The sequence below is a fragment of the Thalassophryne amazonica genome, chromosome 9 (assembly GCF_902500255.1).
Source record: "Thalassophryne amazonica chromosome 9, fThaAma1.1, whole genome shotgun sequence".
NCBI lineage: Eukaryota > Metazoa > Chordata > Actinopteri > Batrachoidiformes > Batrachoididae > Thalassophryne > Thalassophryne amazonica.
In genome coordinates this window covers 117,549,252-117,563,267 of record NC_047111.1, presented here as the reverse complement: position 1 = coordinate 117,563,267, position 14,016 = coordinate 117,549,252, and the positions used below count along the sequence as shown (strand labels likewise).

At 44.5% G+C, this 14,016-nt stretch overlaps 1 protein-coding gene across 1 annotated transcript in view; it reads right to left on the bottom strand.

Moving 5' to 3' along the window:
* Positions 1-2,162: 2,162 nt before the first annotated feature.
* The window catches only part of mogat2 (monoacylglycerol O-acyltransferase 2), a 54,793-nt gene continuing 42,939 nt past the window's right edge, over positions 2,163-14,016 (bottom strand). The window contains exons 3-5 of the mRNA XM_034179122.1: positions 13,631-13,805; positions 13,238-13,437; positions 2,163-2,740 (exon numbers count right to left, since the gene is read on the bottom strand). Coding sequence (XP_034035013.1) covers positions 2,586-2,740; positions 13,238-13,437; positions 13,631-13,805 — 530 coding nt within the window. The 3' untranslated portion in view covers positions 2,163-2,585. The remainder of the gene's footprint in view (positions 2,741-13,237; positions 13,438-13,630; positions 13,806-14,016) is intronic.

Here is a 14,016-nt window from a genome sequence, read left to right as displayed (position 1 = left end):
CGTAGACTGTGTTTCATAATTATTGTATGGCCTTGCCTTGCAATGTGGAGCGCCTTGGGGCAACTGTTTGTTGTGATTTGGCGCTATACAAGAAAAAAGTTGATTGATTGATTGACTGATTGATCTGTGCAGCTTCAAACAGCTTGCCAGCTGGCAATGCAAACACATGCTGCAGGCCAAAAACACCAAGTCTAACAACTTAAATTTAGATCTAATAAAGACACATCATCACACTTGAGGACAAATAAAAGTCATGTTGCTGCCACCGTGTGCACACTTCAACACATGATCAAATAAACTCCAAATTTGTGTCTGATGCAACTCATCATCCCAGAAATGCGAACTGATAGTGCAGATCCAGCGGGACCACGACCAAGGATGGAACTCGTTTTTGAATGAAAGCAACCATACCAACCTTCACAGGAGGCTTCTGTTGAAAAATGATTTGATCTAACAGTTCATGGAAGCAGTGCAAAAGTTCACTGATAATGACCACATACTTTAATCTTTGTTTCACCAATTCACCTCCATTTAGCTGTCAGTTTGTCAGACTTTTTTCTTTTTAAATTAAACAATAATTTAAACAATAATACAGTTTAGTCACATGTATCTGTATGATCTCTGGGATGGCAGGAGTTTTGGGACTTTACCTCTTGTGTACTTTGAGCCCTCCATTGAAAAGTATACCAATCATGTTGATCACTGAGCTCACTCACACCTGCTGCAGAAAACTCAGAGATTACCAGCACTGAGCAACTTCATCCACACAGCCATAAGTGTGTCAAACACGTGCACCAATGTGCACGGAAGAACACATCATACAAATACCCGTACAAAAACAAAAAGTCTTTCATTCCAAAACAACTAATTCATTCAAATGTTGTCACACTGTGTGTTCAAATGTGCAACAGGATTAAGAAAAGCGTGTTTCAAACCTGCTTGTGATTGATTTTCATCATCAGGAGTTCAATAACACATTTACAGTGTTTAAAAAAGGCACTTTTGTCAGCAATCCAATAAATAATGAGCAGAACTTGATAAATATCAAAAGTCTGCAGTACCAGGTTTTACACAAATGAACGTTTACGTGAGTCTGGTAGATTTTTTTAATCTTTTTATTTATTTTCAAATAATCACTTTAAAAACTAGAATGGCACTCAAGGCTTTAAAAATATCCCAATATTTTTTAATGAAAAAGCTTTTTTAAAAAGTTAAACACTATAACCAGATCTAGAACATCATCAAAGTCTAGAGATTTGCCCGTTTTATCCTGATTCCTTTAATCGTGCTCACAGTACAAACGCAGGATCGAAGGAACTATGATTAAACAAGCCAAGATCAAAGATAAAAGAAACGTCCACCCCATAATTCAGAGCTGCACCAAAATTTATGCAACATCATTTAAATCCACCGATGACCTTTTGAGAGGAAAAAAAAAAAAAAAAACAGACAAATGGCAACTCAAAAAACCCTCCTTGGCAGTTTCATAATTTTATTAGCTGTGCTGTCAAAATGATGCAAAAACACAAACTCTTTCTCTGAGTTAAGTCGTGTATCAAATATGAATCTTTAAAATCAATGAGCACTCCTCTAGGTTGGGATACATTTAGCTAACTGGTTAAATTTCACTTCATTGAAGTCATTTCTTCTTTTCTGCCCTCTTTTGCATCACAGTAAGTGCTGAAAGTGAGTTTTTGGATTTTGCCCCGCAAACATCACCCACATTAACATCCAGTTCACACTGTGTGGAAATGTTGATGGCACTGTCCAGTCTGTCACATATTTCATTTGGAAATATCTCAATCTTGCCCTCACTAATAAAAGTTCTGTGCTAAAGTTCGCAGGTCTTATCATTTGGGAACGTGATCCAACAACAGGCACTCAAACTGTCCAGGATTTACAACAAATTAAACAATTGGCAAACATACTGACATGTTTAAACAAACCTTCAATCTTCAAGACCCCTGAACTTACAAGCATTGTGTTTGTGAAGGTAAATGTCTGTAAAAGTAAGACTCAATAATAATCTGTTAGGTTTTTTCTTCAAAGTGAGATGAATGAATGGATGTTAACAGAGTTAAAGGGAAAAAAAAAAGACACATTCTGTTTAAAATATTTTCTTTTATTGTATTTAACACATGCCAAGACAGTGAAAATGTGAATTATTGGTGTGTTTGGACACGACTGCCCTTCATGTCATTTTGCAACATTTTTCAACCTTTGTCTCTATTTGAGAAATTGTTGGGCCAAAACAGAAAACTTGCATCATTGGCATTTTCCCCTCATTGTGTTACAATTTAAACACAAAATTTCCAAATGACATGCACGCATGAAAGAATCACATCTTCCCTCAGAGCTGGCGCATTAATCATTTTGTGCCTTGTTCCACCATCTGAATTTCTTCCAGATTAACAGGTTAAATTCACATTTATAGAACTCTGCAAAATGTAAAATTATCTGCAGCATGAAGTCAAGTTTGCCAAAAGCACTTATAGATGATCTTCAACTAACAATAGGAGATTTAAGATGTTTTCAAGAAACATGGTCCTGATGTATAGAAATAAATATTCCATCCATTGTTCAGTCTAGACAAAGTTCAGGTGTATGTCGTCATCCACACCATACTTGGCTTTGTGCTCCTCAAACAGGTTGCTGAGTTCATCCATGTAAAGCTGGTGAAGGTCATCGAGTTCCATGGCTGTTGGCTTGTTGTTCTTCTCCACCCTGATAGGCCGTCCCACTGGCGTGAAGAGACACAACAGTGAACCTGATGGTTTCCAATATGTTTCACTAGAGGCCTCTGCAGCTTATAGGGGTCATAATGTAGTGTGCAAAATCAGTGTTTGTTTATCTTAGAGGTAGACAGTAATGATGGTATATCATATTCATCCATGTAAATTTCCCTGTGGTATGGATTTTGATTATAATATGCTAATCAGTATAGCAGACTCTATCATCTTCAACTTGTAGCAGCAAATCATCTGGAAAATAGGCCAACATGCAGTTCTGTAACTAGGGGTATGTCAATCCAAATATTAGCCAAAATTACTGGGTTAGATGCCAGAAAAAAAAAAAAAAAAAAAAAAATCACATCCAATGCAATGCATGTTGTAGTCGTTCTGTGTTTTCCTTTAATCAATCAATCAATCAATCAATTTTTTGAGTTCAACTCAACTCAACTCAAGAACATCAACTCAAAATCACATTTTGAGTTGATGTTTTGTTAGATAGCAAGGTTAGCAAAGTAGATCTAGACTAGGGATGCCCAAATCACTGCAAAAACTGATAACTAAGAATGTAAAAAAGACTTGTTTAAAGAAAATTTGACTTATTTTTTTGTCCAAATAGAAAAATAATCTTGTCGAGTATTTTCTACATAAGAAAAAAATGTCCTATTTTGGGAAAATATTTGCTACTTTTGAGAATTCTAAACAAGCAATTTTTTTTACCCCATTGGCAGATTTGTTTGCTTAATACAAAACAATTTGGCTAGATTTAGGATTATTTGGCTTATTTTGAGAGGGGCAGTTTTTGCAGTGATCAGATGCCCAAATCTGTTCCTCAAGGGCACCTGCCCTGCATGCTTTCCTGTCTACCTGCTCTATCTCACACCTGATTACTTCATTCTGGTGTTTCCCAGCTCCTCATTAGCTGAGCCCATCCATCCATCCATCCATCCATCCATCCATCCATCCATCCATCCATCCATCCATCCATCCATCCATCCATCCATCCATCCATCCATCCATCCATCCATTTTCTTCCGCTTTATCTGGAGTCGGGTCGTGGGGGCAGCAGCTCAAGCAAAGTCGCCCAGACCTCCCGATCCACACACACCTCCCTCAGCTCCTCCGGGGGAACCCCAAGGCGTTCCCAAGCCAGCCGAGAGATGTAGTCCCTCCAGCGTGTCCTGGGTCTTCCCCGGGGCCTCCTCCCGATGGGACGTACCTGGAACACCTCTCCAGCAAGACGTCCAGGGGCATCCGGAAAAGATGCCCGAGCCACCTCAACTGACTCCTTTCAACGTGGAGGAGCAGCGGCTCGACTCCGAGCTCCTCCTGAGTGACCGAGCTCCTCACCCTATCTCTAAGGGAGCGCCCAGCCACCCTGCCGAGGAAACTCATCTCGGCCGGTGAGGATTGGAACGTAGATCGATAGGTAAATCGAGAGCTTTGCCCCCCTACTCAGCTCTCTCTTCACCATGATGATCCGATACAGCGACCGCATCACTGCAGATGCTGCACCAATCCATCTATCGATCTCACGCTCCATCCGTCGCTCAATCGTGAACAAGACCCCGAGATACTTAAACTCCTCCACTTGAGGCAAGGACACTCCAGCGACCTGAAGAGGGCAAAGCACCTTTTTCCGGTTGAGAACCATGGCCTTAGATTTGGAGGTGCTGATTTTCATCCCGGGCGCTTCACACTCGGCTGCAAACCACCCCAGTGCACTCTGAAGGTCCTGATTTGACGAAGCCAACAGAACCACATCGTCCGCAAACAGCAGAGATGAGATTCTGTGGTTCCCAAACCAGACCCCCTCTACACCCTGGCTGCGCCTAGAAATTCTGTCCATAAAAATAATGAACAGAACCGGTGACAAAGGGCAGCCCTGACGGAGGCCACGTGCACTGGAAACAGGTTTGACTTACTACCGGCAATGCGAACCAAGCTCCTGCTGCGGTCGTACAGGGACCGGATAGCCCTTAGCAAAGGACCCCGGACCCCGTACTCCCGGAGCACTCCCTACAGGGTGCCCCGAGGGACACGGTCGAATGCCTTCTCCAGATCCACAAAACACATGTGGACTGGTTGGGCGAACTCCCATGAACCCTTGAGCACCCGATGGAGCGTGTAGAGCTGGTCCAGTGTGCCGCGACCAGGACGAAAACCAAACTGCTCCTCCTGAATCTGAGATTCGACCATCGGTTGAATTCTCCTCTCCAGTACTCTGGAATAGACCTTACCGGGGAGGCTAAGGAGTGTGATCCACCTATAGCTGGAACACACCCTCCGGTCCCCCTTCTTAAACAGAGGGACCACCACCCCGGTCTGCCAATCCAGAGGCACTGTCCCCGATCGCCACGCAATGTTGCAGAGGCATGTCAGCCAAGACAGTCCTACAACATCCAGAGACTTAAGGTACTCAGGACGGATTTCATCCACCCCAGGAGCCTTGCCACCGAAGAGCTTTCTAACCACCTCGGTGACTTCGGCCTGGGTAATGGATGAGTCCGCCTCTGAGTCCCCAGTCTCTGCTTCCTCTTCGGAAGATGTGACGATGGGATTGAGGAGATCCTCGAAGTCCTCCTTCCACCGCCCGACAACATCCCCAGTCAGGGTCAACAGCTCCCCACCTGCACCGTAAACAGTGCTGCTGGAGAGCTGCTTCCGCCTCCTGAGGTGTTTGCCAGAATCTCTTCAAGGCCGAGCGATAGTCCTCCTCCATGGCCTCCCCGAACTCCTCCCAGACACGGGTTTTTGCCTCTGCGACCGCACGGGCTGTGGCACGCTTGGCCTGCTGGTACCTGTCAGCTGCCTCTGGGGTCTCACCTACCAACAAAGATAAGTAGGACTCCTTCTTCAGCTTGACGGCATCCCTTACTTCCGGTGTCCACCACCGGGTTCGGGGATTGCCACCGCGACAGGAACCAGAGACCTTGCGACCACAGCTACGAGCGGTCGCATCGACAATGGAGGTGGAGAACATGGTCCACTCGGGCTCCATGTCTCCAACCTCCCCCGGAATCTGGGAGATGCTCTCCTGGAGGTGGGAGTTGAAGACCTCGCTGACAGAGGGTTCCTCCAGTCATTCCCAGCAGACCCTCACGATACGTTTGGGCCTGCCAGGTCTGACCGGCTTCCTCCCCTCCCAGCGGATCCAACTCACCACCAGGTGGTGATCAATCGACAGCTCTGCCCCTCTCTTCACTCGAGTGTCCGAGACACATGGCCGAAGGTCAGATGATACGACTACAAAGTCGATCATTGACCTCCGGCTCAGGGTGTCCTGGTGCCACGTGCACTTATGGACACCCTTGTGCTCGAACATGATGTTCGTGATGGACAAACTGTGACTAGCACAGAAGTCCAATAACTGAACACCACTCGGGTTCAGATCGGGGAGGCCGCGCTTCCCGATCACCCCCCTCCAGGTCTCACTGTCACCGCCCACGTGGGCATTGAAATCCCCCAGGAGAACAATGGAGTCCCCAGTCGGAGCGCTATCTAGTACCCCTCCCAGGGACTCCAAGAAGGTCGGGTACTCTGCACTGCTGCTCGGCCCGTAGGCTGAGACAACAGTGCGAGACCTGTCCCCGACCCGAAGGCGTAGGGACGCGACCCTCTCATTCACCGGAGTGAACTCCAACACATGGCGACTGAGCTGGGGAGCAATAAGCAATGCGATCCCAGCTCTCCGCCTCTCCCCGTGGGCAATGCCAGAAAAATGAAGCATCCAGCCCCTCTCCAGGAGTTGGGTACCAGAGCCCAAGCTGTGCGTGGAGGTGAGCCCGACTATCTCTAGTCAGTATCTCTTAACCTCCCGCACAAGCTCAGGCTCCTTCCCCCCCAGCGAGGTGACTTTCCACGTCCCAACAGCCAGGGGCTGTGAGCATGGACCGGGCCGCCGGGCCACCCGCCCTCAACCGCCACCCAATCCTCTCTGCACCCCACCCCCATGGCCCCCTCTGCAGGTGGTGAACCCACAGGAGGGCGGGCACACGTTGCTCCTTCGGGCTGACCCTGGCCAGGCCCCATGGGCTAAGGCCCACCACCAGGCGCTCGCGCGTGAGCCCCAACCCCAGGCCTGGCTCCAGGATGGGGCCCCGGCTCCGCTATACCGGGCGACGTCTTGGTCCTTGATTTTTTTACTGGTCATGGAGGTTCTGAACTGCCCTTAGTCTGACCCGTCACCTAGGACCTGTTTGCCTTGGGAGACCCTACAGGGAGCGCAAAGCCCCCGACAACATCACTCCTAGGATCATCCGGGTATGCAAACCCCCCTACCACGATAAGGTGGCAGCTAGAGGGGGAATAGCTGAGCACATGTCAGAGCTAATTAGATGAGAGTGGAGGAGGAAGAGTGAAAAAACATGCAGAGCAGGTGTCCCCCAGGAGCAGATTTGGACGGACCTGATCTAGATAAAATGTATGTATTCACAGATTAATTGTTTTAAGACAGGGAAAAGAGTATTGGGTTGAACAGCAGATACTCAATATTACAGCATCAGTGTCTTATTGATATGAAGAAGTGGAACCATGCCATTCCTAGCTTTAACTTGCCTTCACTCTGTGTGACATCCACCATGGGAGCAAATTTCACTAATTGCATTTGACTTCTGCCATTTAGTTTTAATGGAAAGATTGTCCATATTCAGCAAAAATAAAGCACTGAATCAGAGAATTCAAACAATATTCTGTGAACCTCTCAAAGTATTTACATTCTAAAGGACAAATAAACAAGCACATCCCACAGCACAAATTTCTTTGTCCTGTCTTTCCTTGTCTTTCATCTTCTTTTTATATTTTTTCCCAGTTATGGAAAAAATTACTTCATGGCATCATAGGCATTTATACACATGGCAATTGTTTTTCTGACAAAAACTACTCTAGTTTACTGAAGGTCTCTTTACTGAAAGTCTCTTTGCCAGATAAGTGACATATCCCTCTGCCAAAACCAACTGTTGAGAAATGCAAGAGCACAGTTGCCTCTACTGGTGGTTGGCTCTCACTGCGGTATTGTATCACTTCCTGTTCCGGAGCACAGCGGTGTTTTTCTGTATCTGTTAGCTGTTTAATCTGCGCAGTTAGATTGATCTAGTTATCTAGATTACGATTTGTTTCCCAGTGTAATCTCCACGTGCCTTAACTAAAGCACTCCTTCTGCTGAATCACCTCTAAATTATTTACACATTATTCACTTGGTGTGTTTTTAGGAATCCGCTAGCTTAGCGTAGCTACTAGCTCTTAGCCGGTTTAGCATGGCGGCTTCTCCTGTCTCTCCCGCACTTTTCTGCTCTGGGTGTGAAATGTTTAGTTATTCCTCGTCCTCCTTTAGCAGTAATGGTACTTGTAATAAGTGTAGCTTATTCGTAGCTTTGGAGGCCAGGCTGGGCGAATTGGAGACTCGGCTCCGCACCGTGGAAAATTCTACAGCTAGCAAGGCCCCTGTAGTCGGTGCGGACCAAGGTAGCTTAGCCGCCGTTAGTTCCCCCCCTGGCAGATCCCGAGCAGCCGGGAAAGCAGGCTGACTGGGTGACTGTGAGGAGGAAGCGTAGCCCTAAACAGAAGCCCCGTGTACACCGCCAACCCGTTCACATCTCTAACCGTTTTTCCCCACTCGACGACACACCCGCCGAGGATCAAACTCTGGTTATTGGCGACTCTGTTTTGAGAAATGTGAAGTTAGCGACACCAGCAACCATAGTCAATTGTCTTCCGGGGGCCAGAGCAGGCGACATTGAAGGAAATTTGAAACTGCTGGCTAAGGCTAAGCGTAAATTTGGTAAGATTGTAATTCACGTCGGCAGTAATGACACCCGGTTACGCCAATCGGAGGTCACTAAAATTAACATTAAATCGGTGTGTAACTTTGCAAAAACAATGTCGGACTCTGTAGTTTTCTCTGGGCCCCTCCCCAATCGGACCGGGAGTGACATGTTTAGCCGCATGTTCTCCTTGAATTGCTGGCTGTCTGAGTGGTGTCCAAAAAATGAGGTGGGCTTCATAGATAATTGGCAAAGCTTCTGGGGAAAACCTGGTCTTGTTAGGAGAGACGGCATCCATCCCACTTTGGATGGAGCAGCTCTCATTTCTAGAAATCTGGCCAATTTTCTTAAATCCTCCAAACCATGACTATCCAGGGTTGGGACCAGGAAGCAGAGTTGTAGTCTTACACACCTCTCTGCAGCTTCTCTCCCCCTGCCATCCCCTCATTACCCCATCCCCGTAGAGACAGTGCCTGCTCCCAGACTACCAATAACCAGCAAAAATCTATTTAAGCATAAAAATTCAAAAAGAAAAAATAATATAGCACCTTCAACTGCACCACAGACTAAAACAGTTAAATGTGGTCTATTAAACATTAGGTCTCTCTCTTCTAAGTCCCTGTTGGTAAATGATATAATAATTGATCAACATATTGATTTATTCTGCCTTACAGAAACCTGGTTACAGCAGGATGAATATGTTAGTTTAAATGAGTCAACACCCCCGAGTCACACTAACTGTCAGAATGCTCGTAGCACGGGCCGGGGTGGAGGATTAGCAGCAATCTTCCATTCCAGCTTATTAATTAATCAAAAACCCAGACAGAGCTTTAATTCATTTGAAAGCTTGACTCTTAGTCTTGTCCATCCAAATTGGAAGTCCCAAAAACCAGTTTTATTTGTTATTATCTATCGTCCACCTGGTCGTTACTGTGAGTTTCTCTGTGAATTTTCAGACCTTTTGTCTGACTTAGTGCTTAGCTCAGATAAGATAATTATAGTGGGTGATTTTAACATCCACACAGATGCTGAGAATGACAGCCTCAACACTGCATTTAATCTATTATTAGACTCTATTGGCTTTGCTCAAAAAGTAAATGAGTCCACCCACCACTTTAATCATATCTTAGATCTTGTTCTGACTTATGGTATGGAAATAGAAGACTTAACAGTATTCCCTGAAAACTCCCTTCTGTCTGATCATTTCTTAATAACATTTACATTTACTCTGATGGACTACCCAGCAGTGAGGAATAAGTTTCATTACACTAGAAGTCTTTCAGAAAGCGCTGTAACTAGGTTTAAGGATATGATTCCTTCTTTATGTTCTCTAATGCCATATACCAACACAGTGCAGAGTAGCTACCTAAACTCTGTAAGTGAGATAGAGTATCTCGTCAATAGTTTTACATCCTCATTGAAGACAACTTTGGATGCTGTAGCTCCTCTAAAAAAGAGAGCTTTAAATCAGAAGTGCCTGACTCCGTGGTATAACTCACAAACTCGTAGCTTAAAGCAGATAACCCGTAAGTTGGAGAGGAAATGGCGTCTCACTAATTTAGAAGATCTTCACTTAGCCTGGAAAAAGAGTCGGTTGCTCTATAAAAAAGCCCTCCGTAAAGCTAGGACATCTTTCTACTCATCACTAATTGAAGAAAATAAGAACAACCCCAGGTTTCTTTTCAGCACTGTAGCCAGGCTGACAAAGAGTCAGAGCTCTATTGAGCTGAGTATTCCTTTAACTTTAACTAGTAATGACTTCATGACTTTCTTTGCTAACAAAATTTTAACTATTAGAGAAAAAATTACTCATAACCATCCCAAAGACGTATCGTTATCTTTGGCTGCTTTCAGTGATTCCGGTATTTGGTTAGACTCTTTCTCTCCGATTGTTCTGTCTGAGTTATTTTCATTAGTTACTTCATCCAAACCATCAACATGTTTATTAGACCCCATTCCTACCAGGCTGCTCAAGGAAGCCCTACCATTATTTAATGCTTCGATCTTAAATATGATCAATCTGTCTTTGTTAGTTGGCTATGTACCACAGGCTTTTAAGGTGGCAGTAATTAAACCATTACTTAAAAAGCCATCACTTGACCCAGCTATCTTAGCTAAGTATAGGCCAATCTCCAACCTTCCTTTTCTCTCAAAAATTCTTGAAAGGGTAGTTGTAAAACAGCTAACTGATCATCTGCAGAGGAATGGTCTATTTGAAGAGTTTCAGTCAGGTTTTAGAATTCATCATAGTACAGAAACAGCATTAGTGAAGGTTACAAATGATCTTCTTATGGCCTCGGACAGTGGACTCAACTCTGTGCTTGTTCAGTTAGACCTCAGTGCTGCTTTTGATACTGTTGACCATAAAATTTTATTACAGAGATTAGAGCATGCCATAGGTATTAAAGGCACTGCGCTGCGGTGGTTTGAATCATATTTGTCTAATAGATTACAATTTGTTCATGTAAATGGGGAATCTTCTTCACAGACTAAAGTTAATTATGGAGTTCCACAAGGTTCTGTGCTAGGACCAATTTTATTCACTTTATACATGCTTCCCTTAGGCAGTATTATTAGACGGTATTGCTTAAATTTTCATTGTTACACAGATGATACCCAGCTTTATCTATCCATGAAGCCAGAGGACACACACCAATTAGCTAAACTGCAGGATTGTCTTACAGACATAAAGACATGGATGACCTCTAATTTCCTGCTTTTAAACTCAGATAAAACTGAAGTTATTGTACTTGGCCCCACAAATCTTAGAAACATGGTGTCTAACCAGATCCTTACTGTGGATGGCATTACCCTGACCTCTAGTAATACTGTGAGAAATCTTGGAGTCATTTTTGATCAGGATATGTCATTCAAAGCGCATATTAAACAAATATGTAGGACTGCTTTTTTGCATTTACGCAATATCTCTAAAATCAGAAAGGTCTTGTCTCAGAGTGATGCTGAAAAACTAATTCATGCATTTATTTCCTCTAGGCTGGACTATTGTAATTCATTATTATCAGGTTGTCCTAAAAGTTCCCTAAAAAGCCTTCAGTTAATTCAAAATGCTGCAGCTAGAGTACTAACGGGGACTAGAAGGAGAGAGCATATCTCACCCATATTGGCCTCTCTTCATTGGCTTCCTGTTAATTCTAGAATAGAATTTAAAATTCTTCTTCTTACTTATAAGGTTTTGAATAATCAGGTCCCATCTTATCTTAGGGACCTCGTTAGTACCATATCACCCCAATAGAGCGCTTCGCTCTCAGACTGCAGGCTTACTTGTAGTTCCTAGGGTTTGTAAGAATAGAATGGGAGGCAGAGCCTTCAGCTTTCAGGCTCCTCTCCTGTGGAACCAGCTCCCAATTCAGATCAGGGAGACAGACACCCTCTCTACTTTTAGGATTAGGCTTAAAACTTTCCTTTTTGCTAAAGCTTATAGTTAGGGCTGGATCAGGTGACCCTGAACCATCCCTTAGTTATGCTGCTATAGACATAGACTGCTGGGGGGTTCCCATGATGCACTGTTTCTTTCTCTTTTTGCTCTGTATGCACCACTCTGCATTTAATCATCAGTGATCGATCTCTGCTCCCCTCCACAGCATGTCTTTTTCCTGGTTCTCTCCCTCAGCCCCAACCAGCCCCAGCAGAGGACTGCCCCTCCCTGAGCCTGGTTCTGCTGGAGGTTTCTTCCTGTTAAAAGGGAGTTTTTCCTTCCCACTGTAGCCAAGTGCTTGCTCACAGGGGGTCGTTTTGACCGTTGGGGTTTTTCATAATTATTGTATGGCCTTGCCTTACAATATAAAGTGCCTTGGGGCAACTGTTTGTTGTGATTTGGCGCCATATAAAAAAATTGATTGAAATTGATTGAGTTGCAGTGAAATTGCAGCAACTTTCTTTTCTTCACAAAGCGGGTTATTTTGCCACACATGATTTTTACAGGTACTGCTCATAATCCATGGTTTAACGGTAAATACATTCAAGGTAAATTCACACGGTTGCAGTGGCAGGCGGGCGGTTGGAGCCTGTCCCAGCAGTAATTGGGACATAGGCAGAGTACACCCTGGACAGGCCATCAGTCCATTGCAGGGCCACATAGAGACACACCCATGGGCAATTTAAAGTTTCCAGCTCACCTAATGGAAGCGGAAGTGGGAGGAAGCCAGATTAACATGGAGGGACCATGCAAACTCCACATAGAAAGGACTAGGTGGGAAATGATCCCATGACCTTTTTGCTGTGAGGCAACATTGCTAACCACTAAGCCACTATGCCACCCGAAGGCAAATTCAATTTATTGATAGTTTATTTTATTTACACATAGCGCCAAATCACAACATCCACATGTTCCCATGGTGCCAGGCATCACTTGCATTCTGACATAGCCTCAGATTTGACATTTTCAGCATGTGGCATATTTCTTTCTCTATGCAAGTGGCAGCTGGGTAGTTGCATTCAAGATGTGGGGATGGACCAGTTGTCTGCCTGGGTGGTTGCCATTTTAGACCTCAAGGCAGTTGGTGTTGTGGATGTACGGCTCCAGTTCACGTTCCCAGACTTGACTTATCTTGATAGATACAAGCTTCCAAAAAGACGATCCTTCAAGAGATGCCTTGGCTCACCCTTTGAGAGAGGGTGAGGATCTTTGGCATTGAAAAGGAGCTGTATCTTTTCTTTGATCAGAACCAGTTAAGAGGTATCAGGCATCTTATCAGCATCAGTAGAGAAATAATGTAGCGTACTCACCTACTGTATAGATGGGTTTTCTGTAGGGCATCAGACCAAAGGAGTACTGGAAAATGCCACGAGCATGGAAAAGAGGCAAGGAGATACCCATGATGTTTTGCAGCCGTTCCTGTGTCCACCGAAGCCAGGTTCCTCTTGGGTTCCCTACTTGATCAAACACTTCATTCTCTCCAAAAGAGAACACCGGTACCAGATGAGCACTAAGAGATGTTGAACAAGATTAATCTGGTTTTCCAGGAAAGTCTACAGAAGGCAACTGAAAAAGCCTTTGTTCCAAAAGGCCACGCTGGCATTTTAAACAAGAACAGACCACCACAGTTCTTTTGATAAGACTTAACAGAAAGGAAAATTGTCAGTATTTTCTAATATCCCACCAAAACTCTCTGATCTTACCCGTGTTTCATGGCCATTTTGATGAACCCTTTCTTCTTAGCTAAGACAACATTGTAGGTACCGGGATGTGCATCAAGGGCCTCAGGGGCTCCACCAACTGCTATTACGACAGCATTACCGCCACCCTTACAATGCAGGGGATAGCTGGCACTCTCTTGGTCTGAAGGAATGAGACCTGCAGAATTGTAACAGGAACTATCAACAAATCAAAATCATCCAAAATGAGCAAAATAAATCAAATATTTGATTCAAGATTCCAACATTGAATTTTCTGCAGTCATCATAGGTCTAGTCATGTTTGGTAGCGTGTGCTAGTGCTGATCATCAACACGTCCACCACACCACAGAACCGCCCTGTGCTCTGGATGGTAACCATCCAAACAGAC